This window comes from Sprattus sprattus (genome assembly GCF_963457725.1).
Source record: "Sprattus sprattus genome assembly, chromosome: 7".
Taxonomy (NCBI): domain Eukaryota; kingdom Metazoa; phylum Chordata; class Actinopteri; order Clupeiformes; family Clupeidae; genus Sprattus; species Sprattus sprattus.
Window position 1 is genome coordinate 13375406 of NC_137926.1, and position 22928 is coordinate 13398333.

The 22928-nt window shown below is 41.0% G+C and overlaps 2 protein-coding genes across 2 annotated transcripts; both read left to right on the forward strand.

Moving 5' to 3' along the window:
• Nucleotides 1-2573: 2573 nt before the first annotated feature.
• On the forward strand, nt 2574-9450 carry LOC308368158 (cocaine esterase-like; the record flags this gene model as incomplete). The annotated part of the gene is made up of 13 exons (XM_080842253.1): nt 2574-2640; nt 4439-4634; nt 4738-4876; nt 5160-5293; nt 5580-5733; nt 6011-6115; nt 6442-6543; nt 6627-6767; nt 6888-6971; nt 7486-7627; nt 7869-8018; nt 8924-8996; nt 9276-9450. The coding sequence occupies 13 exons, from the start codon at nt 2574-2576 to the stop codon at nt 9448-9450; spliced, it is 1662 nt and encodes a 553-aa protein (XP_080698379.1).
• A 1905-nt stretch (nt 9451-11355) lies between these two features.
• On the forward strand, nt 11356-22770 carry LOC308368157 (fatty acyl-CoA hydrolase precursor, medium chain-like; the record flags this gene model as incomplete). The annotated part of the gene is made up of 13 exons (XM_080842252.1): nt 11356-11425; nt 11673-11868; nt 12134-12272; nt 12939-13072; nt 13404-13557; nt 13760-13864; nt 14247-14348; nt 14798-14935; nt 15816-15896; nt 16494-16635; nt 17738-17887; nt 19009-19081; nt 22590-22770. 13 exons carry the CDS (start codon nt 11356-11358, stop codon nt 22768-22770), a joined length of 1665 nt encoding a protein of 554 aa, XP_080698378.1.
• Nucleotides 22771-22928: the final 158 nt, after the last annotated feature.

The window sequence follows — 22928 nt, forward strand, 5'->3', positions numbered from 1 at the left end:
AATAAACTGAAATTCAGTGAGAAAGTAAATGTACTGTAAGAAAGGTCTTTGAGGATCCTTTAAAACAAGTGAACTGACCCATGGCCATTTATCTACCTATTCTGAAGATCTGAATGGTGTGTTACCACTTCTGATTCGACCAATTCTGAAATGAGTGTTAGTTTTGGTTCGAGCTGTGAAGAGTTAAGTTAATTATATTGAATGGCAACGGGGGAAGTAGTGTTTTTATAGTTTTGGGAAATGGGTCTGTCTTTTGGTAGATTGCATCATGGTTTGAGATGTTTAGTTAATAGGCCTAGTTACAGTGTGTAAGCAATCAAGAAAAACTGATTTTAGTTTATTTTATTTTGTTTAGCTACATTGCACTAGCATAAGCCTTTCATAACAGCTTGCATAGGCAAACATGAAACCTCTGTAAGAGTTTGTAAAAAGGCTATATTAGCCACATCAGTCAAAGTCCTGGTAATGAAAATACATTTAAGGGAGGAATTTAAGATAACAGGGCTTTGTGAGCTGTGTGATCATTATTACCTATCCATTACACATTGGCATCCTCTACTTTGGCAGTGGTGAATATGGCTATATATATGTCCCCTGAAGAGGTTGGACAGGGGCGGGTCACAGGGGGCTATGCCCAGATGGTGCAGATTTAAGACCAGGGCGATGTCCTTCATGGAGTTGGGCCGGAACAGTCTAGACACCTCCATTATTTTGGCAGGCAGATCCATGGGACATAACAGAAGCAGAAGCCCAGCGTTTAGGGTGGGCTCAGGGTGCACCTCTTCGGGAAGGAACCACTTGTAGTGTGGGCTCCATTGGACCACCCCTTCCTGTGATGCAGTAGTTCATAGGTGTGCTGGGGTCTGCCAGCAGATCTTCCAGGTTTCGAACGTGCTCACTACCCCATGTCTTACGGATCGCCGCCCTGGTGACCGGTTCGGAGGGAGCCACAGGTACCACAATGACCAGGAAAGGTTTCAGCTCTTGGCATTTGTGAGGTTCGTCCAGGACGAAGGTGTAGTTGACTGGGAACACTACATAGTACTGACTCAAGGGGTTGTCGTTGGCGACCAGCCCAGAACATGTATCTGTCTCAGTCTTTGAAGATCCCTCTCGGAGTCCCCGCCAGTGGGGAACTAACGTCTGTGCTGAGAAAGCTATCCATAGATCCTGCTAACAGAGCTCTACTTCCTTCAACCCCTCGCAGTAGTCTCTCCCAGATTAATCCCCTGAGACAGAAACCACTCATTACAAAATCAATCAACTTATGCAAAGACAATATTCATACAAAACCTCAAAATTCACTAACAATTGCTAATTAAAATGAATACCCCTTTTCATCTTATGTGTGTTCATATCTAACGACAAGTGGTACAATAGGATCATCACAGCAGTTGTAAATACTTTAAAAAAAACATGACGACCTGACGATGTGATTGACCAAACTTTCGACTTCTATATCTATTCTACTTCCATCGAGATTGCCCTCGTAAGAATGTCAGGAGACGTTCATAGGCAGTGGTGTAGTGGTCCCTGGAGAAGTGGGTATACTCATTTTTTTAAGCAGCCCATACAGCACAGGATAAACGCCCTGTTTTGAGAAGTGGGTATACGCAATGCTGACTGAAAAATAAGTGGGTATACTCCGTATACCTGCGTACATCCTGGACTACACCACTGTTCATAGGTAGGGGGGAGATTTTGGAATGCTAAACCCCTTTTGACCATGTGGGGCCCTCAGTTTGTCTGTCACGTGTGTGTTGTCTTTATGGTTTCATTGTGTTCACCTGAGTCTTGTTTGCTTGCCTTTATAAGCCGCCTGATCTTTTGTGTTTTGCTCAATCTTGATTTGACACCCTGCGGTCACATACAGGTATAGAAGTGACACTGGTGCATGCTGGGTGGCAGTAGGCTACTCATCGGCAGCTGTGGGTTAAGATGGCAGGACTCTTTTTAAGCCAAGTGAGAACAAAATCTGATGCATAAAAAAAACACATACAAATGCACAGGCTTGAACAAAAGCGGTTTGTGCTAGTCACAGAATAATTTAACTTCTCCATGTTTGGCTGTTGGGTTGGCCGTGTCTCTACAGAGCCACTGAAACTAACTGAAAGAACTTATGCAGTCGATGCAAGCAAACTAATACATTACTGGCTAATACAGACATGTCAGTTTTATCTGTTCAGTCATTCATCACATGCATATTGTGTAGGGTTTGTGAAGGGTTCTTGATTGAAAGGGATTGATTCTGACATTGCTTTCAACTAAGTTCATGAGATTTAAACTGGCAGTGTATAGGTTAGTTGAGTCAGTCTAAAATGTCCTCATTCACATTGTTTACAGTATCGCCACTGGAGTCAAATCAATGGATGTGTTGCAAAACCAGCAGCTGCCTAAGGCCATTTTACTCTGTGACCTCTGTGTTATGCACCTGTTTGTGTTTATTTGTTTGACTAAATGGTAAGAGATCAGAGGTCAGTTTGTGCAAGGGTAAGAGTATGGGAAGGTAGTAAGAGAGAGACAGAAAGAGACAGGGATAACTCCTGACAACATTGCTGCACTGAACAGCCATGATGAGGGGTGTTTTAATCTGTGTGTTCCTGACTCTGGCTATTATTCAAACTTCACTCGCACAATCAGGTATGTAATGTCATGTAAGGTCTGTATGTATGCAAATCATTTGCCCTGGTATTTGTTTTGGGAAGAATTAGAAACTCTATTTGTGCTATACTGTTTAGAGCATGTTTTGTAATGAAAGGCTTTGCTACACTTTTGGCTTAAATTCTCCATACAAATGGAGGGTTATTACAGAATTGTAAATTACCTACTCATACTTAAGATGGTGGTAAGATGGTGTTTTGTGGTTGACATATGCACAATCTTGGCACGTGATCCTTTGCAATCCATTCAAGTGAGTTAGATTTATTTACATAGTTTCATTGACAGTGGACGTATGAGCAGAACCCTGCTCAGTGCTGCAGCCAGAGCTGGGAGAGAGACAGACAGTCATGGGAACACAGCTAAGGAGAGAGACAGACAGGGCCAGAGCTGAGGAGAGAGACAGACAGGGCCAGAGCTGGGAGAAAGACAGACAGGGCCAGAGCTGAGGAGAGAGACAGACAGGGCCAGAGCTGAGGAGAGAGTCAGACAGTTCTAGGGCCAGAGCTGAGGAGAGAGACAGACAGTCATGGGGCCAGAGCTGGGAGAGAGACAGACAGGGCCAGAGCTGAGGAGAGAGACAGACAGTCATGGGGCCAGAGCTGAGGAGAGAGTCAGACAGTTCTAGGGCCAGAGCTGAGGAGAGAGACAGACAGTCATGGGGCCAGAGCTGGGAGAGAGACAGACAGGGCCAGAGCTGAGGAGAGACAGACAGGGCCACAGCTGAGGAGAGGAACAGACAGTTCTAGGGCCAGAGCTGAGGAGAGAGACAGACAGTTCTAGGGCCAGAGCTGAGGAGAGCGACAGACAGTTCTAGGGCCAGAGCTGAGGAGAGAGACAGACAGTTCGAGGGCCAGAGCTGAGGAGAGACAGACAGTTCAAGGGCCAGAGCTGGTCCAACCCATGCTGTTTACTTTGTGGGTAGTAGCTTGCTAACATTAGATAGCTGGCTCAGACACCTCGCAAATCCCCTCAGACGTATTTTTCAGTTACAATAACATCGTCTTTACATTGCACAGTGTCCAATTCTTGGTAACTTTTAAAAAAATAAGCAAAAAAAAGTCAAACAAACAACCTGTATGTATAAATACGACCATCTATTCTATGGAGTTTGGTCCGCCATCTTTTTTTTTTATTGCTTTGCGCCACCCACCAACGGACGAAGAAGCATAAAAGTTCACGATTCCATCGAAGCAACTGCCACAAAGGCCAAAATATGCTTCAACGACTGCGTTACTGTATGGCAAAGCAGTTGCTTCGACGGACTCGGGACCCTTTATAGTTCTCCGTCAGTTGGAAGGGTTCGCAAAGCAATAATAAACTGTAATAATCATTATATTTTTACATCGGAAATCTGTTGTCTAGGTGATTCTGTTGTATGGCTCCCATCAAATCAAAAGAACTTGTCCATGTAAGGCAATCTAGAGTCCCAGCTCTTTAACTGGTTGGTATAGTTGGATTAACACTGCCACTTCATGTTACACTGAGGTAAATAGCTAGTGCATGTTACATGTTCTAATGAGGTAAATAGCTACTGCATGTTACATGCTACACGGAGGTAAATAGCTAGTGCATGTTACATGTTCTAATGAGGTAAATAGCATGTTACATGCTACACGGAGGTAAATAGCTAGTGCATGTTACATGTTCTAATGAGGTAAATAGCTACTGCATGTTACATGCTACACGGAGGTAAATAGCTAGTGCATGTTACATGTTCTAATGAGGTTAATAGCTAGTGTTACCCAAGTGGTTTTAGTGCTCACTGTATGGTCTTCAGGTCCGGGTCCTGTGGTGTCTTTGAGGAATGGGACTCTTCGGGGTGCTTTCATGACTGTGAAAGGCTCTGATAAGCAGGTGCAGCAGTATTTGGGGATCCCCTTTGCCCGACCCCCCCTGGGCCCCCTGCGTCTGTCTGCCCCCCAGCCTGCAGAGTCCTGGGAGGGAGAGAGAGACGCCACACAGCAGCCGCCCATGTGAGTCTGTCTCGAGTTTAGGCATGGCCTACATTTTTTTGCCGAACTATGACCTAAAGGTCTACCAAACATTTATTTTCTTTTGTGTGGTTGCATGTTAAAGGTGTCTTCAAGATCCAGACATTGTCACATCAACATCAGAAATACTGGTCATGGAATTCACCCCTCCAGGTGTATCTGAAGACTGCTTGTACGTCAATGTGTACACCCCAGCAAAACCTTTATCAGGAGAAAAACTACCAGTAAGTATATCTTCCAGCAACTGATTTTCCTTACTAATGCACTGAACTAAATGAGTAGCCATATTCAGACTCTTACTGTCACTTTTAAAACACACAGAAGTGCTAACTGTACGAGCAGACTTAACTTAAATAAAAACAATATACATCAAAGTCTAGGAGGCACACATTTGATCATTTAGCAGTCTGCATTGTTTTCACATAATGTCAATATCTCACAATTGAGGTCTAAGGAAAAAAACTATGCAATAACATATATCACAAGGTGTGTTCTCATTCTGCTAAGGTGATGGTGTGGATCCATGGAGGGGGGTTGTACATGGGCGGAGCCTCCCAGTATGATGGGTCTGTGCTGGCAGCCTATGAGAACATAGTGGTGGTGGCCATACAGTACCGCCTTGGGTTCCTGGGATTCTTCAGGTATCATGACGAAACATGCAGTAGTTTGTGTGTGGCCTGTCTATATATGACATGACCCAGTTCCTTGTGTGGCTTCCGTAGAGTCATGTTTAGCTCTTCTTCAAGTGAAGATCCAGGGATTTAAAAAGTCACTTAAACCCATCCTGGTGTAGTAATCAGCATTGTCTTCTATTTCTGTGCTGTGAAGCAATTTTGTTCAACTTTGGAAACTGTGAAAGTGTTTTATTATCTACCCTCATATCTATGTAGATAACAGAGCGCAGTTTTCTATTTCTTTCCTGTGAAGCACTGGAGATGAACATGCCAAGGGGAACTGGGGCTTTCTGGACCAGATCGCTGCTCTCCAGTGGGTGCAGCAGAACATTGAGAGCTTCGGAGGAGACCCCAACTCTGTCACCATCGCTGGGGGGTCGGCAGGAGGGATCAGTGCATCCTTGCTGGTAAAAAGAAGTTCTTTATTTTTCTGCTTTTACACATTCAAGTTCAAGGAATTAAAATGATTATGTCAGACAATCTCACATTGCTGTCTGTTCTGTTGACCTGCAGCACCGCGATTAAGCAGTTAGTCGCTAATTACATGTCATCAACACATGATAGTCCCTTTCCACAATTTCAAAAATGAGACTGTTAGAAGTAACCCCACGTATATGTAAGTACAGTGGTAAAAAATCCAACAACGGCTGCATTTTAACTGTTACATTCCTGTTTTTGCCCCAGATCATGTCCCCATTAGCCAAGGGGCTTTTCCATCGGGCAATTCTTCAGAGTGGAGCGGGTACTCTTGGGGCGTACACAACTAAAACTCCTCTGGTCTTCGCTAAGGTTTGCCACAGGAGGAAAAAAAACATTATTTTATAACAATGTTATTAGACATACTGTATACAAATGTATGGTATATATGTCTTAAAAATGATGTATGAGTAATACATTTATATTAAACTGAATCCAATCCAGTTCAATTCAAATCCATTCTATTCTATTCTATTTATATAATGCCAAAACAATAAAATTGTCTCAAGGCGCTCACTCCAATAAGTGGACCAATGCTATAATTTTGTTTTTTCGATAGACACATTAGCCACAGGAAGATAATGTCATTGGTCAGTGGTACATTTTTGGGTTACATCTTTCGTCTCGTTTGTTTACAGATGGTGGCTAATGTTACAGAGTGTGACTCCAGTTCAACCGAAGAGATGGTCAAATGTATGAGACAAAAATCAGCTGAAGAATTCGTTACAGCAATGAAAAAGGTGAGATTAAACTGTAACAACACTGAATTTCATCAATATCAGAGAATCATTCACTAACATTCAGAATCTGGATTGAATTGAAGAAAAGAATCTTCATGGGTGGCGTGGTGGACGGGGTGTTTTTGAACGATGTAGCTGAAGAAGTTTTGAAAAGCAAAGACTTTCTGAAAGTCCCAATTATCCTGGGCGTGACAAATCACGAGTTTGGATGGATACTTCCAAATGTAAGTGATTCTGATTGCATTGCATTGCATTGTGTTCATGAACTGAAACAATTGTTTCTAATCATACACTACGCCATGCAGTTCGACTTGGTGTTTCATGATGTGTGTGTTTTCTCCCAGGCTTTCGCTCCACGCGGCTGGCAGCAGGGGATGACTCGGGAAACCGTCCTGGCAATGATCAATACTTTCTTCTCTGCAGGGAAGGTAAGTCCTCTCTCTCCTGTCAACAGAGACCACTGAGTGAGATGTCTTCTTATGGCATATGTCTATTCATTGGATAATTCTTTTAGGACTACACAATAGAGGGTAAAACTTAGCTTGAACCTTGTTTCATAAGACAAGACAAGATATGTTTTGAAAGATGGCATGTCAAGTTCTACCATACAGTTGATGTGACAGTGTCATGTTACCTTAATATGTAATTTCCATGGCAACTCTCAGAATTGTAGATGCCACAACAGCTTTTGTGACTTGCTACTAAGCCATCCTTGCATAGTACTAATGTTATGGCAATTTCATATTGTTCTACTAATAACTACTAATGTCAGGAGATGACATCTGCCTTAACACGTATATGACATGGTTATGTCAGTCTTGAGACGCAGGTTTCAAGTAAAGTGCCATCCAAAAAACGTTCGGAAGTTATGTCAACTGTGCCAGCTATTGTGAGGATGGTGCACAGAAATAACCTGTTTTTTTATATTCCTGGTTTGATTAGGCCACAGGTGCTAATGAGCTGATCGTGGATGAGTATCTCAAAGATGCTCACACCCCAGAGGACATTAGAAATGAGTTCACTGAGGCTCTAAGTGACCTGTTCATGGTGGTTCCTATCATCAAAGTGGCTGGATATCACAGAGGTGAGTCAGGTGAAAGATCTTTGGTGCTCCTCCCTGGGAGCATAAATACTGACCAAAAGATATGGCTCTCTGTGCTGTGGTGTGAGTTCAGATCAAGGCATCTGAAATAATGTCAATAAATGTCAAGAGTGCAAAAACATCTTTTAGATATGGGTTGTGTTAGGAGACCTGGGCCACCATTGCCACCTCAGCCAGGAATGTTACGCATACGCCACCGGTCACCTCTCTTCCCTCCACACAGATGCTGGTGTTCCCGTGTACCTGTATGAGTTCCAGCACAGGCCAGAGATTTATAATGACACTAGACCCAGCTTTGTGAAGGCTGACCACGCAGACGACTTCGGGTTTGTGTTTGGTGCCTGTTTCTGGGATGGACACATTAAACTCAACGGTAGGTCATCACGCATGAATGCCTCAGTCGTATTTTAACATCAGTTGCTCAGTTCTTATCTGTTCATTTTGAGTGTCAGTAAAAACAAAAAAAAAATCCTTAAATATTGGAATTACAAACCATGTTCTCGAAAATACCGAAATCTAAAAATGAGAGACCAGGGTTCCAATCCGACCCACGGTCATTTTCCCAATCCCTCTTCTAGTCTCTCTCTCTCTGCCACTTGTTTCCTGTCACCCTTCACTGTTGTATCTAAAATAAAGGCAAAAAGATAAAAAAAAAAAAAAAAAAAGAAACATTAACAACACTACCAAGAAAAAAATCCTAAAGAAAGTTGAAACCACAAGATATGCTCCATTTCATCCAGTTTGTCAATGATTCTAGATCATATGAAAGGTGACAAAGTCTGAGGGAGGAAATGCAGGTAATATAAAAATAAACAGGCCTGTCCACTGAAATGGCTGGGTGAAAGGTCCAGTGAATAGGCCTTCCACAACTCTGCTTTATCGATATTAACTCTTTCCTACATAAACACACGCGTGCACACCAAGACAGACTTACAACATAGGCGCACACACACATACACAAACTTTATTTTAGTACATTTCAAAACAAAATGGCTTGTTCGTTCTGCCGCAATTATATACTTTCTCTGAATAACAGGAACAGTCGTAATGCTTCTCCAAAATATATCAATCGGGATTCCATAGATCTACAGGCTACATTTTACTAAAGCAACTTTGTTTTTTTTAACCCATTAATTATTAGGTAAAAAAAAAAATGCCGTTATTATTGCTTACCTTATAGGCGGTCCTGCAACTATGTACTACAGAAGAAATGCTACTCATTAAATCATTAAATGCTACTATTGAGTGTCATATAATGCACCTGTGTTTACCTTGCAGGTACGACCTCAGAGGAAGAGAACCAGCTCTGCAAGACCATGATGGCATACTGGGGACATTTTGTTCGCACAGGGTGAGTGTACCATTCACATTAAACACACATCTTGTACTGGTACAACTCAGACTAACTCAACTCATTCAAATTAATAAAGTGTGTCTTTGTATGCAAGTTGTTTTACAAGCCAACATCGTTCCAGTGTAGCATGTCGACTTTGGACAAATGTGATGTTTAGTTTGAGACCTCTGTTATTTTTAGGGTAAAACATGCAAACTATGCAATTTAGGTGCCTCCCATGTAAACTGATTTGCTCAGTTGTACCTGTGTGAATAATGGTCTTGCTGTGTCCTCCAGGTCTCCTAATGGTCCTGGCCTGGTGCACTGGCCTCTCTATGATGCCAGCAACAAGTACCTGAACTTGGACCTGCAGCAGAGTGAGGGGCAGGACCTGAGAAAGGACCGGATGCAGTTCTTCACTGTGGAGCTGCCTAAGAGGCTCGCTGCAAAACAGAAACAGCTCCAAAAGTAACAGTAGTGACAGTAGAAGATAAAACAACTGCTCATTGCATGCAGCAGTCCAGACTATGTGTGAAGACGTTTTAGTTGCAAAACACACTCTCACTATGAGAACTCTAAGCTCCCCACTCAAAACCATATAATCTTACATCTAAACAACAAATGTAGATGACCACAAGTTAATAACTCTGAGCAAATGCATCAGGAAGTTGTATGTTAATACAGGCTGTGAAGATTTTCAGCAATCTGTCTTTTAACAACAGAATTGTAATAAACTGTTTATAATGAATTTCCACATGTTGGTTTCTGTGTTCTGTATTGACTTCATGCCCATTGCACATTGTCTGCTCCTAAAGAAATGTCTGACAAAGAGAACTGCTAAACAGTAGTCAGTAGGATTTAGAGAATTAATTTCAAAAATAAAATGAAGGTTACGTATTCACAACAGGCAAGACTGTTTTTTAAAAGTGTGTTTGCAATAATAAAAAACAGTATTCTGTTTCCGTTTTGTTTTACAACTTACAGGCATTTTCTGGTCTTTTTTTTCCAAAACACTGCATTCAAAATTAAATTATCATTAAATGGCAAACACAGCTGTACACACTAGTGTTATAAACCTAAAGCACTCCTATCTTTGTTAGGATCATGCCTTTTGAAGTTACAGTGTTTCAGTGCACTTCTGCAGAGCAATCTGACAAAATGGTTAGAATAGACTGAAAATACAAACACGTCAACACAACAAGACATTACAGCACAAATGTCAGCAGTTTTCTGTAACACTGCGGACCAAAGTCATGTGCCTTTTGCCTTTTCAGTGTAAGAATACAGAAAATACAAAGTAGTCTCATTAAAAAGAGTTCATGACAAAAAACTGAAATATACATTATGTAGTCAACACATAAATGCAAGACCATTTCAGCGTGCTAAGGGTTGTTACAGCAGCAAAGACTAAAATACCAAAACAGTATTTGAAAGTGTTCACTAATAAGGTGTGAATTAGAAAGCACAAACCCGTTGCCAATGACAGTAGCCATTCTTTTTTCGCAGCGGTCAATAATAAGAAATATCAGACCTCCGAACGTTAGGCTGGCCCATTCAAATCAACTGAATTTTTTGGAACATTCTGAGAATCCGAATAATAAGGAAACAGATTTGTATTAATGATTGAGTCATTTTTAAATACTTTTAATATAAATATGTATATATATTAGTGCAGAGAATCAATAAGTAAAGCTTTTACACACATAAGTAAAGAAAATGTGTGTGTTCCGACCCACTTCTGTGGTCTCCTTAGGCCCCCAGCTCAGTAAAGCTGCCCCTGCTAAGATGTGTTGCATCAATACAACATCCAACTCTTCATCCAAGGGGAACTTTGGCCAGCCTCCGGTGTGCTCTCCGGTGCTCCGTCCTGACAGAGAGCAGAAAGCTCTCCTTCACACCTGGTCTCGCCCAAACAAGCTCCTCTTTGTGTCCTTGTCTCCTGATGCTGCATTCCACCTGACTATTATACAGTAATGCTCCACTGATATGGCTGCATCGACTGATTCCACAATGAACAGTACTGGAATCTTTCAGCCTCGCTCCATTGTGTGTGTGTGTGTGTGTGTGTGTGTGTGTGTGTGTGTGTGTGTGTGTGTGTGTGTGTGTGTGTGTGTGTGTGTGTGTGTGTGTGTGTGTGTGTGTGTGTGTGTGTGTGTGTGTGTGTGTGTGTGTGTGTGTCTGTGTGTGTGTGTGTGTGTGTGCTGGGTTGTTGGCCATGTTTGTTCTCTATGAGTGAGAGTGCACTGGGGACAGGATTTGGTAGGGTTTGTGTGCGTGTGTGTGTGTGTGTGTGTGTGTGTGTGTGTGTGTGTGTGTGAGAGAGAGAGCGAGAGAAAGGCAGCCCCTCTGTCTCTTATTCTTGAGCTGGCCAGCTGAGATGATGGCAGGATTACTGGTCTATGCGTGTGTAACGCTGTCCATTGTTCAAACTTCACTATCACAATCAGGCAAGTACCAGTCACCTTACTTTTAATCTTGCATTTTGCTTTTGAATTCCTTTGAGCATTTTATCCGCTTAACAATCAGTAATATTCTTTCAGCAGCTTGTTTCTCTTTAAAATCACTTATGAACACGATTATGGCTGATTGGGTAATGTCATAGAAACAGTGTTTTTTTTTACCTATGTTTTTGGGGTGGTGGTTGGGTAGATGTCCCTTTTTCATTGCGATGTTGATTTGCTGTGTGGTCTGCAGCTCCGGGTCCTGTGGTGTCTGTGAAGAATTGGTCTCTTCGGGGTGCTTTCGTGACTGTGAAAGGCTCTGATAAGCAGGTGCAGCAGTATTTGGGGATCCCCTTTGCCCGACCCCCTGTGGGCCCCCTGCGTCTGTCTGCCCCCCAGCCTGCAGAGTCCTGGGAGGGAGAGAGAGACGCCACGCAGCAGCCGCCCATGTGAGTCTGTCTCAGCGCTCAAGCTTCAGACCATTCCCTACAATAACAGCATCAAAGTAGGATGGTATATTATATAAGCACTAGATATATGTCATACAGAGAGCCAAGTTCAAAGAAGTGTCAGTATACTCTCAACCATGTTCTGTCTCTGTCACATATCTCTCATATTCTTTGTCATTGCTGCAAGATGGCCAAATTTCCTTTAACACTTTTATCTCTTCCACTCTTTGTTTTGTCTTCCTTTGGTTACCTTGTTACATTAAAGGTGTCTGCAAGATCCAAACGTTGTACCAAAGTGGTCAAAAAACTTGGGCGTGGAGTTCAGTGTTCCACACGTCTCTGAGGACTGTCTTTACCTCAATGTATACACTCCTGCGAAATCCACAGATGACGAGAAACTTCCCGTAAGTCCATGAGTTAAGTGGATTCAAACACTTACCTGAGAGGTTTGTAAACTGAGCGGTCAGTACTAATCAATCAAACAGCAGGATATACAACAGAAAAGCAACACAACAATAGCAATAACACGTACAAGTAACAAGCGAACATCATGTAAGTATACATCCATCCACGACATGCTGTTACCTCCCAGTTTAGGGTTGAGACGCAACGATTGAGAAGTGAGAACCACAGTCTGATAGCAAAAGATGGGTTTATGTGAAACATAGTAACACAGGAAAAATAAACTTCAGGAGGGGCAAGGCTATAATGCAGTTTTTTCAGTAAGAATCTACACTAGAATGGACTACTTCAACTTTAATCAACCAATATACAGTATAATCAAATATATATATATATATATATATAACAAAATAGAAATACTAGAAATAAAAACAGACATACATGCACAGGCAATGTTTTCAACAGGCATCTGAGGTAAACCGAATATCTCAACGGTATTGTGAGTGTGAGTGTGAGTATCAGTATCACCCAGCAGTGGGGATTTGCTTGCAGCTCTTTTGCCCTTTGTACTGTGTGAGGTGAACAAACGAGAGGTTGGATATAATGCCAGCCAGACCACACGATGATGCACAGGTAAACCCTCTGACCTATGATCCCCTTCACGTCAGGTCTTGGTTTGGATTCATGGCGGTGCCTACCGCTTTGGAGCCGCTTCCCAGTATGATGGATCTGTCCTGGCAGCCTATGAGAACCTGGTTGTGGTCATTGTTCAGTATCGGCTGGGGATCCTGGGATTCTTCAGGTATAATCATAGAAACCTCACACCGAAACACACACACACACACACACACACACACACACACACACAAAAACGCACGCACGCACGCACGCACACACGCACGCACGCACACACACACACACACGCACCCACACACACACACATACACACACACACACACACTCACACACACACACACACACATACCTCATTCCAAGAAATATGATTCTGAAATGGAAATAGCTTGTTTTTCTTTGTAATGCATTGTTGAGCTTAAAGATTTTGTAAATGCAATGGAGAAAAGGTAAAACTTCAGTTACTAACAATGTTTTGATTTATGTGTGTGTCATTAAAGCACTGGAGACGAACATGCCCAGGGCAACTGGGGCCTCCTTGATCAGATCGCTGCTCTCCAGTGGGTGCAGGAGAACATTGAGAGCTACGGAGGAGACCGCAACTCTGTCACCATCGCTGGGGAGTCAGCTGGAGGGATGAGCACCTCCTTCCTTGTAAAAATGAAATGCACATAGTCTATTTTTCACAAGCAGATGAGAAATGCAGAGAAACTGCATATTCAAACATTGTTCTCCACTTTTTCTCATTAGTAAAATGTTATGTCTATGTAATTCGGATCACCTTATAACCAGGTATCCACATATGGAATGTATGGAGACCCACACTTTGCATGCTTGGCCCACACTCTTTCTACAGGTGCTGTCTCCTCTTTCCAAAGGACTGTTTCATCGAGCCATACTTCAGAGTGGTTCAGCAACAGTGCCTGGCTATTCCACCAATACCCCAGCGGTCTTTGCCCAGGTTAGGTTCTTGTGCCTTACTCCAAAGTTGCTATCTGGCCTTTATGGCGTTGCAACATTTCATCTGATGAAACAAGGAAAAATCAAAACAAAAAAAAACACTCAACCAAACCCAGAGTCCTCTACCTATTGATTTTTTGTGAATTTTTGTGTACCTAAGTCCTGGCTCTATAAGGTGGAATCAATCATAGTGGCTCGGACCAAGACATAAACAATTCCAGCTAATCCTTTGCTCTTATTTGTCCTTTTAAATGAAAGTGCTTGAAAATGAAAGTGGGGGTCAAGCCCTGGGCTCTGTAACGAGACAGTTGTATTGTTTTGGAATTAATTGAGTTTAGACCATTTTCATAGATGATGATCTTTCTCTTTGTCACTAAGTGCAGATGGTGGCCAATGTAACAGACTGTGACTCCAGTTCAACAGAGGCACTAGTTCAGTGTCTAAGACAGAAGAATGAAGAGGAACTTATTAATGTAATGAAAAAGGTAAGCTCTAGCAAACTGCCTATTTTTATAAGAAATATGTAACAAACTAGAAGGGTACTTGGTGTGTGTGGGGGGGATAGTTTTTGTGTAATCCTGCTGACAAAGCAACAAACAACAATGAAACCATAAGCTCCTCGGCATAGGTAATAATATATCAAATATATTATTAATTAATTCATATTATAAAATTATATAATATAATAAAACATAATCTCCTTGGCAATAACAATATAATTATTTTAAATAGGTAATCATATATCAAATTGCCTTGAACTTGAATGTCTTAAATGTCTTAATGTGTTAAATTATATGCATTATATTATCCTTGTCAATTATATTACATTCAAATATTTTCACTATTATTCAAATTACAGTCGTATGTCGATAATTCAATATATTAACTAATAAATTAAAATTATGTCCAATCTCTAACATGCCTGTCTTTTCAGAAAATCCCTGCGAGTGCCACTGTAGATGGGAAGTTCTTGCCAGCCCCCGCTGAACAGCTTTTAAGCAGTAAAGATTTCCTGAAAGTCCCTATTCTTATAGGCGTGACTAATCATGAGTTTGGATGGTCACTATCTAAGGTGAGTCTGAGTGGACAGCTGTCTTTCCAAATATGTGGCATTTTATAGCCTGAGTTTATAGCCTGACGATGTCATACTCATGATTCTAGTCAGAATATGAGTCTGATACCGGACCTTTGGGCTGTGATTATGGGGCGTGTTTCAACGAACCAGGAAAGAAAATGCCTATTCGCTGAATTGGATACCTAGAACCAATCAGAGCAACGTAGTAGCCTATTACCATCTGATAGATTAAACTTTTACCTGATCCCTAGGAAGGACGGCAAAAACATCTTTTCAATGACAAATGCCTTAATCGCGTTTCTCTGTTCCTCTTTCAAAATGAATGCGCTGTCAATGTCTGTTGAGATATGCCTGCTCACGTTAATTAATTAGCATTAAGGCTACAAGCTACAGTTTATTTCGATGGGTTTTTTGTGTACACGTTAGCAATGATATAACAATAATGGTCTAGAGAACTTTAGTTAAGACAAACAATACTCTGTAACATTCGTGCTGCACATGCACAACTAACCGAGTCAATGTAGACATGAAAAAGTCGTGTAGATAGCTTAATTCACATAAAATATTCCCCACTAAGCACCCGAGACGCGGCCATCTTGGTCGGAGTTCGAATCTACCGGTTAATTCAACTCAAGCGTTGGTATCTGTCCATCAACGTATAAAGCCCGCCCTACCAATTTGATTGGTCCGGTTTGATCCTACCGATGAAACTCTCTCCCAATTAACCCAGAGCCAGACCAAATCTCCCTGACAAAATTTTTTGTGGGCGGGGTTTGGGCTGGTATCCAGGCTACTGAGTTTATAGCCTGAGTTTGCTCTTTTGTTTGTCGCTTTGAATAAAAGCGTCTGCTAAATGACTTAATGTAAATGTGAATAGGCCTTTTTCCCTGGAGGGTTGGAGAACATCGACCGGGCGATGATAACGGGAGGACTGGGGAGGCTCATGCCTTCAGGAGTGGTGAGTCTGCATCCCTTCCTTCTGTTTCTCCTTCTCCTATTCTTCCATTTGCTCCAGTTATGCTCAGCTTTACCATCTTGCCATTAACTCATGAAGAGAGGGCTCCACCTGCTGGAGGAATACAATAATTATGCTGTCATTCTTGAATAGCTAAAATTATTTTTTTATTTGTCATTGTTTAATTGTAATGATAGTCTTCACCAAGAAGAACACTTCACTCACTGGTAGAGATACACCATCAGTCATTTGTGAAAGTAAAAGTCACCTATGACTGCGAATAATGTATTAATGGATTGGCTGTTTACATATCCTTAAAGTCTAAATGAATCTTCAGAGATAAATGTTGACAAATGCACCACCCTGTGTCACTGCAAAAGGACTGGTAAAGCATAGTAGAAAAAATATTAATATGCTGTTAACTGTTCTGTTTCTGTTCAGCTGTAAGCATGATACAACCATAATCTTTATGACTCATCCTTGGGTACTAATGCAGATTTGACCTTGTATTTATGGTTTTTTAAACCTTTCCCCAGTAAAACAGATAGACCATTGCCAAAATGTGAGAGAATGACAACTAATGGATGGGTTCTTTTTCAGGCCTCTGGAGTAAATGAGATCATTGTAGATGAGTATCTGAAGGATGCCAAGACACCAGAGGAAATTCGTGAGGGTAGCCTTGATCTTCTGGGTGATTTGTTCCTGGTGATACCAGCTATCAAAGTGGCAAACTATCACAGAGGTAAACCTGTAGAGACACTGCTTGGCTCTGCTCGCATATTGTTCTCAGTTCAGGTTTTGCTGAGATTATAGTCTGGAAACCCTATTTGCAAGATGAGTCGCCCTGCCACTCAAAAGAGCGGACCACTCAGTGACCATTGGGGGTGTGCCCATGACGCTGTGATGAAGTGCAATGGCGTTTAAGTGAAGCGTTTGCTTCTAAATGTATAGTAACAACAATGGTTGCAGTTCTAGAGCTAGACGAAGCGATACAAACAGTAGAAATGCTAACAAACGATCAAGAAAAAGAAAATTGAAGTCGGAGCAAGAAGAATTTGTACATTTATTCATCAGGGGTAAATACATTGTTTCCTTACTGACAGCAGGGTTTGGGTAAAGGCCGATGTATCAGCTTGCACCATTAGTTAACCTGAAGTATATGGCTGTTAGGACACAATGGATGGAAACAATCCCCAATGGAACATGGTCAGACCCTTTTTATAAAGTGAATTTGGGTCTGGTAATACTAGGCTAATGGAGCCATCCAGCACCTCTCATATCTGCACCTGATTCTCAGTCATCTTATGTCATTCTGTAAATATTTTTTTACCACACTAACATGAAGCAACTATACATGAAAACAGTGTGACTATCTAAAACATCTGCGTTTTCACGGAATCCTGTGTAATCCTTTTTGCCTCTCCATCCAACAAGTGCATGGCAGTTACTCTCGTGATTCGCTTTTGTTTGGAACATACAGTATAGAGACACTGTAAATACAGTATGTGAACATTTAGAAATTACATTCATCCAGGATAGTCTATTGGTCTGCTGTCACCATTTTCACCTCATTTCACTTTCACTTCACCTTGCCAGCATGATGCTTCACTGAGCATTAAGAAAATATGTCAACCAATGAAGAAATGATTCCTTTTCTCAGACTCTAACTTATTTTCCACCCAGATGCGGGTGTAGCCATGCACATCCACTAAATGTACATAAAAGTCAAGAGTGCAAAAACATCACTTGTATCCTGTAGAGACAGGTTGTCTTAGGAGACCTTAGGACACCTCAGCCATGAATGTTACGCATACACCACTGGTCACCTCTCCTCCTCAACACAGATGCTGGTGTTCCCGTGTACATGTATGAGTTCCAGCACAGGCCAGAGATTTATAAGGACACCAGACCCAGCTTTGTGAAGGCTGACCACGGAGACGAACTCGGGTTTGTGTTTGGTGCCTGTTTCTGGAATGGACACATTAAACTCAATGGTTAGTACTTATCCTCTTTGGTCTACAATTATATAATAGCCTGGCGGCGCAGTGGAGATAAGGGCCGCACAATCAAGTAATTTAGCTTGGGAATGGTTCAAGTAAACCACAACTCATATTACTTTGTTTGTCGAAATGTGTTCTAGCACACCAGGGAACGAGGGGTTTAATTATCCAGTTGACACAATAACCAGCAACAGCTTTGAACTGTGGCTGACTGCCTAGATTGAGACCAGGCTGGTATATCCTGACCTCAAATGAAATCACTACATTTTTTGTCGTTTCATTTTGGAACTGGCCAATCGGCCATCTTGAGCTATTTTAATGGACTGTGCTTGGTGATTTCAAAGTGTGTAGCTTTTGACCATATAGTCACATTATGTTTTAAACTCAGTGAGAGCATTAACTTCTTTGTACGTTTATATTCTACATTCATCTTTGTTAAGTTTAAACCCGGAGAATTGATTTAGTTTCACTTAATGCAAGCAAGCAGAAATGGTAAAACTTATCAAAATGTTCATAGTGGGAATCTTAACAAAACTATAATTTAATTTAATCAAATTAATTAGACCTGTACAATAGCAATTAATTATTAAACATTAAATCCTACTGGATCTATTTACCCCTGTGGCAATCTACAAAGGGCCATTTCCGTCCAATATTTTCTGCCACCTTTCATTTGTATTCAGTGAATACCTCTCTGCAAAAAAAAAAAAAAGATGGAGGAAAAATGAGATCTTATCAAAATAATGATGAATTCAAGTGCCTCATGAACTACCAGTAGGTAATTAGGAGAGATCAGATCATCGGTCTTCATCTCTCCCATAATACACTTCACTGAGTGACAGAGGTGAAAAGAACGCCTTAGAATGAAAGAATGAAAGAAGAAAAACAAACACCTTACAGGGATACACAAACATCTTCAGTATGGCTGAGCTAATGTCACCCCAGAAAGAGAGAACCACAGGAATGATATGTAGCACAATGTGTCAGTTATACTCAGCGACAATATCAGTCGTTTCATTGAGTACTATATTGTACTATAGTAATATATATTAGGCTTTAACACATAGTATGGTTGTGCCCTGTCCATCTGTACTACACCATTCTGTCTGTTGCAGGCTCAACCACAGAGGGGGAGAATCAGCTCTGCAGGACAGTTATGTCATATTGGGCTAACTTTGCTCGCAATGGGTGAGTGTTTCTACTGGTGGTCTGTCTGTTTGGCTGTTATGCTGTTGTTTGAGGTTTGATGCTCTCTTAACACTCTAAGGTCAGCTGCCTTTTAGACTTTTCTAAGTTGTCTGACATGCCTTGATGTTTTTGTACATTTCCCTAAACTAAAAACATTGATGCACAAATGGAACATATGATTATATTGTAGAAGACATCAGCAATAATAACATTTGAGTAAAAGGAATGTAGTAATTCATTTTTTATTTTTAAATCTAATGTAAACATACCCTTAGAAAAACCTAATTTTAGAGGTGCTCAGATTTAGTAAAAAAACACATTGTGCAAATTTATTCACAAGGCTTTTTATTTCTGAACCTTGAAAACATATGTGTTAGCTATGTATATGTTAGTTTAGCATTTAGAAAGTGTGTGTGGTTTCTCTTCTATAAATTTATAATTTCAGAGTGACCTTTCCCTGCCCAAGAATTCTTTCCCTGCCCAATGAATATTGATGAGTTAGATTTGACAGGCCGGTGATTGCTCCTCCCCCCTGTCACTGTCACCTGTCAAAGAGGATGGGCAATAGATAACAACCCTGAAATGTCTCTCAGTTTTGAAAGTGCATAATTAGTTAGTGGATATAACTAAGTCAGTAAACAAGTAAGTGGATATATATTAGAAAAAAAGTGCATAATTAGCAAATGCATGCAAGTAAGTGGATATAACTAAGTAAGTAAGTGGATATAACAAGAATCAGAATCAGTAACAGATTTATTGTCATGCAGGTTTACACCAAGAAATTGCTCTGGTGTATGGGTACAGTAAACATATAAACAAACCCAACACAATAAGTATTCTCGTACATCATTCAGCTTGACCATGCCCATGAGGAATATCAGTCCAATGTATCTGTAGAATTCCCCCACACCTACATCCACCCATGTATACTTCACTCCTCTGGCTATGGACCTAGCAGCCTGCTTGTTGGTGTGTTTGCAGAGAGTTTCCACGGCATCACGTGAAAAAAACAATTTGAACAGGTCAAGAGGCCTGTAGTTGTCCGCTGCATTCAGCTGCACACCAGGCTCCCTTGCAGGAAGAAATCGCAGTGTTGCTGGAGCAACATCAATGTCCTTTTCTGACTCCCATGTCAACGGCTCCTGCTGGGGCAGACGCTGTGACAATGGCTCCTGTTGGAGATGACGCTGTGACAACGTCTTTGTCTTCTTTTTGGGCAGAGGTCGTGCTCTTTTGCGGGGTGATGTAGGTGCTATGTTCTCCTCGTTGTTTTCCACGTTGTTCTCCACGTTTCTGTAATAGAGTAAATAAAAACAATGATCAGTTGCTTGTTCAGGGATTTTTGCAACATAGAATCCCAGAGCTGCAATTCACACTTTACAGCAGTTTCGGCCATTCACACCTGGCCTGGCCGGTTTCGATTCACACCTATCAGACGTGTTTGAATAGCCTACACTAATGACTAACCCAAGGGGAACAACATACTTTTAGCATTAGTATTTGTACTTATTTTGGTGCAGACAACAAAACTGCAAACATCGACGTATATAGCGAGATAAAGTTATGTATATGATTCATAATCGCCATATAGACGGTAGTCGCCTGGTTTACTCCTCTTTGCGCACACAATAAACCCCAAACATCGACAACAAAATGTCGGCGTACGTAGCAACATAAAGTTATTTACCTATATTATTCAAAACCGCTATACATACGGTAGTTACGTGTTTTATTTATTTTAGGATAGACAACAAACTGCAAACATCGACGACTGTAGCGACATAAAGTTATGTATGATTCAAATCGCCATATAGACGGTAGTCGCCTGGTTTACTCAGCTTTGCGCACACAACAAACTCCAAACAATATAAAGTAATTTATATTATTCAAATTCGCCATACAGTCGTAGCGTGTTCTACTAATTTTTGCACACACAACAAACTAGACGCCAACGGCATAATAAGCATACTATGCCATGAGTTTTACTCCCTATAAGTAAATCAACACCATGCAAGAGCCAGTCAAGTGAATATAAATTACTTACTCATCAGGAATATCCTGAACGGGGTCAAGACGAAGCACGAAGTGGTTATGTTCGTCCTCACTGTCTTCACTACTTTCATCGGATTCGTGGTTGTCCTCCTCGCTTTCCAGGTCAAGTTCCTCCTGAATTTGTCGTAGAGCATCAGCAGCAGAGATGGGAAGCGGCATGTTGTCTCGTTCTCAGTCGAAATGTAAACAAACATACGACCATGTGGACTGGCTTATATGGGTGAAAAGGGCGATTACTGAGTGCTCCTCGCCACGGCATGACCCAATAGCGTTCGCCGAATTACCATTTCTTACCATATGAATAGCCACCAAGTGCTAATGGGTGGCGCATTAGGAGCTGAATTCTGGCTCAGACAGTGAAATGTGCAAGTTTTCGTTCGATTCTCCTGACAAAGTGCCTATTTATTTTTTAGTTTTGAACTTTATATATTTTAAAAGAAAAGGGTTCAATGATTATGTGGGTGTTATTTGTATGTCTGTAGGTCAAAAACTCGCGGAGCTTTAAACATTTTTTGACAAAAAAAAAAAATATCCCTGACAAGGGATATCGACCTTAGACCGTTAAGAGTTTGATGACAATCTGATGCAACCAGGATTATTCTTTTTTTTAAGTCTTACGGGGTGTAATTAAGTGGTATAGGGCTATTGCATCAATACATTGTATATATAACAATACATTATTGTACCTTAATATGTGAATATTATAATAATACTGTGAATTCACAGACTGTGTTTCAACATTGATTTGGGGGTCCCTATATATATATATATATATATATATATATATATGTAAGGGATAATGTATAGAACGCAGGTCCTTATCGGAAAATAAGTCCCGACAGGGTGAACCGGACACCGACGCGAAGCGGAGGTGTCTTTGCTTCGCCCTGAAGGGACTTATTTTCCGATAAGGACCTGCGTTCTATACATTATCCCGCTTATTATACGGCAACTTGCCAAAACAAAAAAATAACTTAACACAGTGTGTCTTTTTACAATGTATTTGTTACTATACGTAGTGTTAAAAAGCAGAGAAATAGTTCGCCAAAGACGTTGAACTTTAAAGACGTTGAACATTCTTTAGAACACAGCTGCTCAACAGTCCGCTGAAACTCCATTGATAAGTTACCGGACTCAATACTTTCGGAATGATACGAAAGACCTATATCAGAAGCACAAAACCCGTTGCCATTGACAGCACAGCGGTCATTATATGCAGGTCATTATATGAAAATAAGTACCTGCGAACGTTGGGGATGGCCCATTCAAATCAACGGGGCTTTTTGGAACGTTCTGAAGAGCCGTATAATATATATATATATATATATATATATATATATATATATATATATATATATATATATATATATATATATATATATATATATATATATTATTATTATTATTATTATTATTATTATTATTAATTGAACTGTGGTCTTGCTGTGTCCTCCAGGTCTCCTAATGGTCCTGGCCTGGTGCACTGGCCTCTCTATGATGCCAGCAACAAGTACCTGAACCTGGACCTGCAGCAGAGTGAGGGGCAGGACCTGAAGAAAGACCGGATGCAGTTCTTCACTGTGGAGCTGCCTAAGAGGCTCGCTTTAAAAGCAAACAGCAAAATTACATTAGTCTGATCTTGTGTCACTCCATTCCTACTCTTGTGCAACTGTATAAGGTGTGTTAAAGAAATGCACATGTTGGCTGTTAAATGGCAGCCTACGCAGACTAAAATGTTGTGTCTGGTTTGTACATGTCATAATATGATTTTAAAATATGATAATCCTCCTAGAAA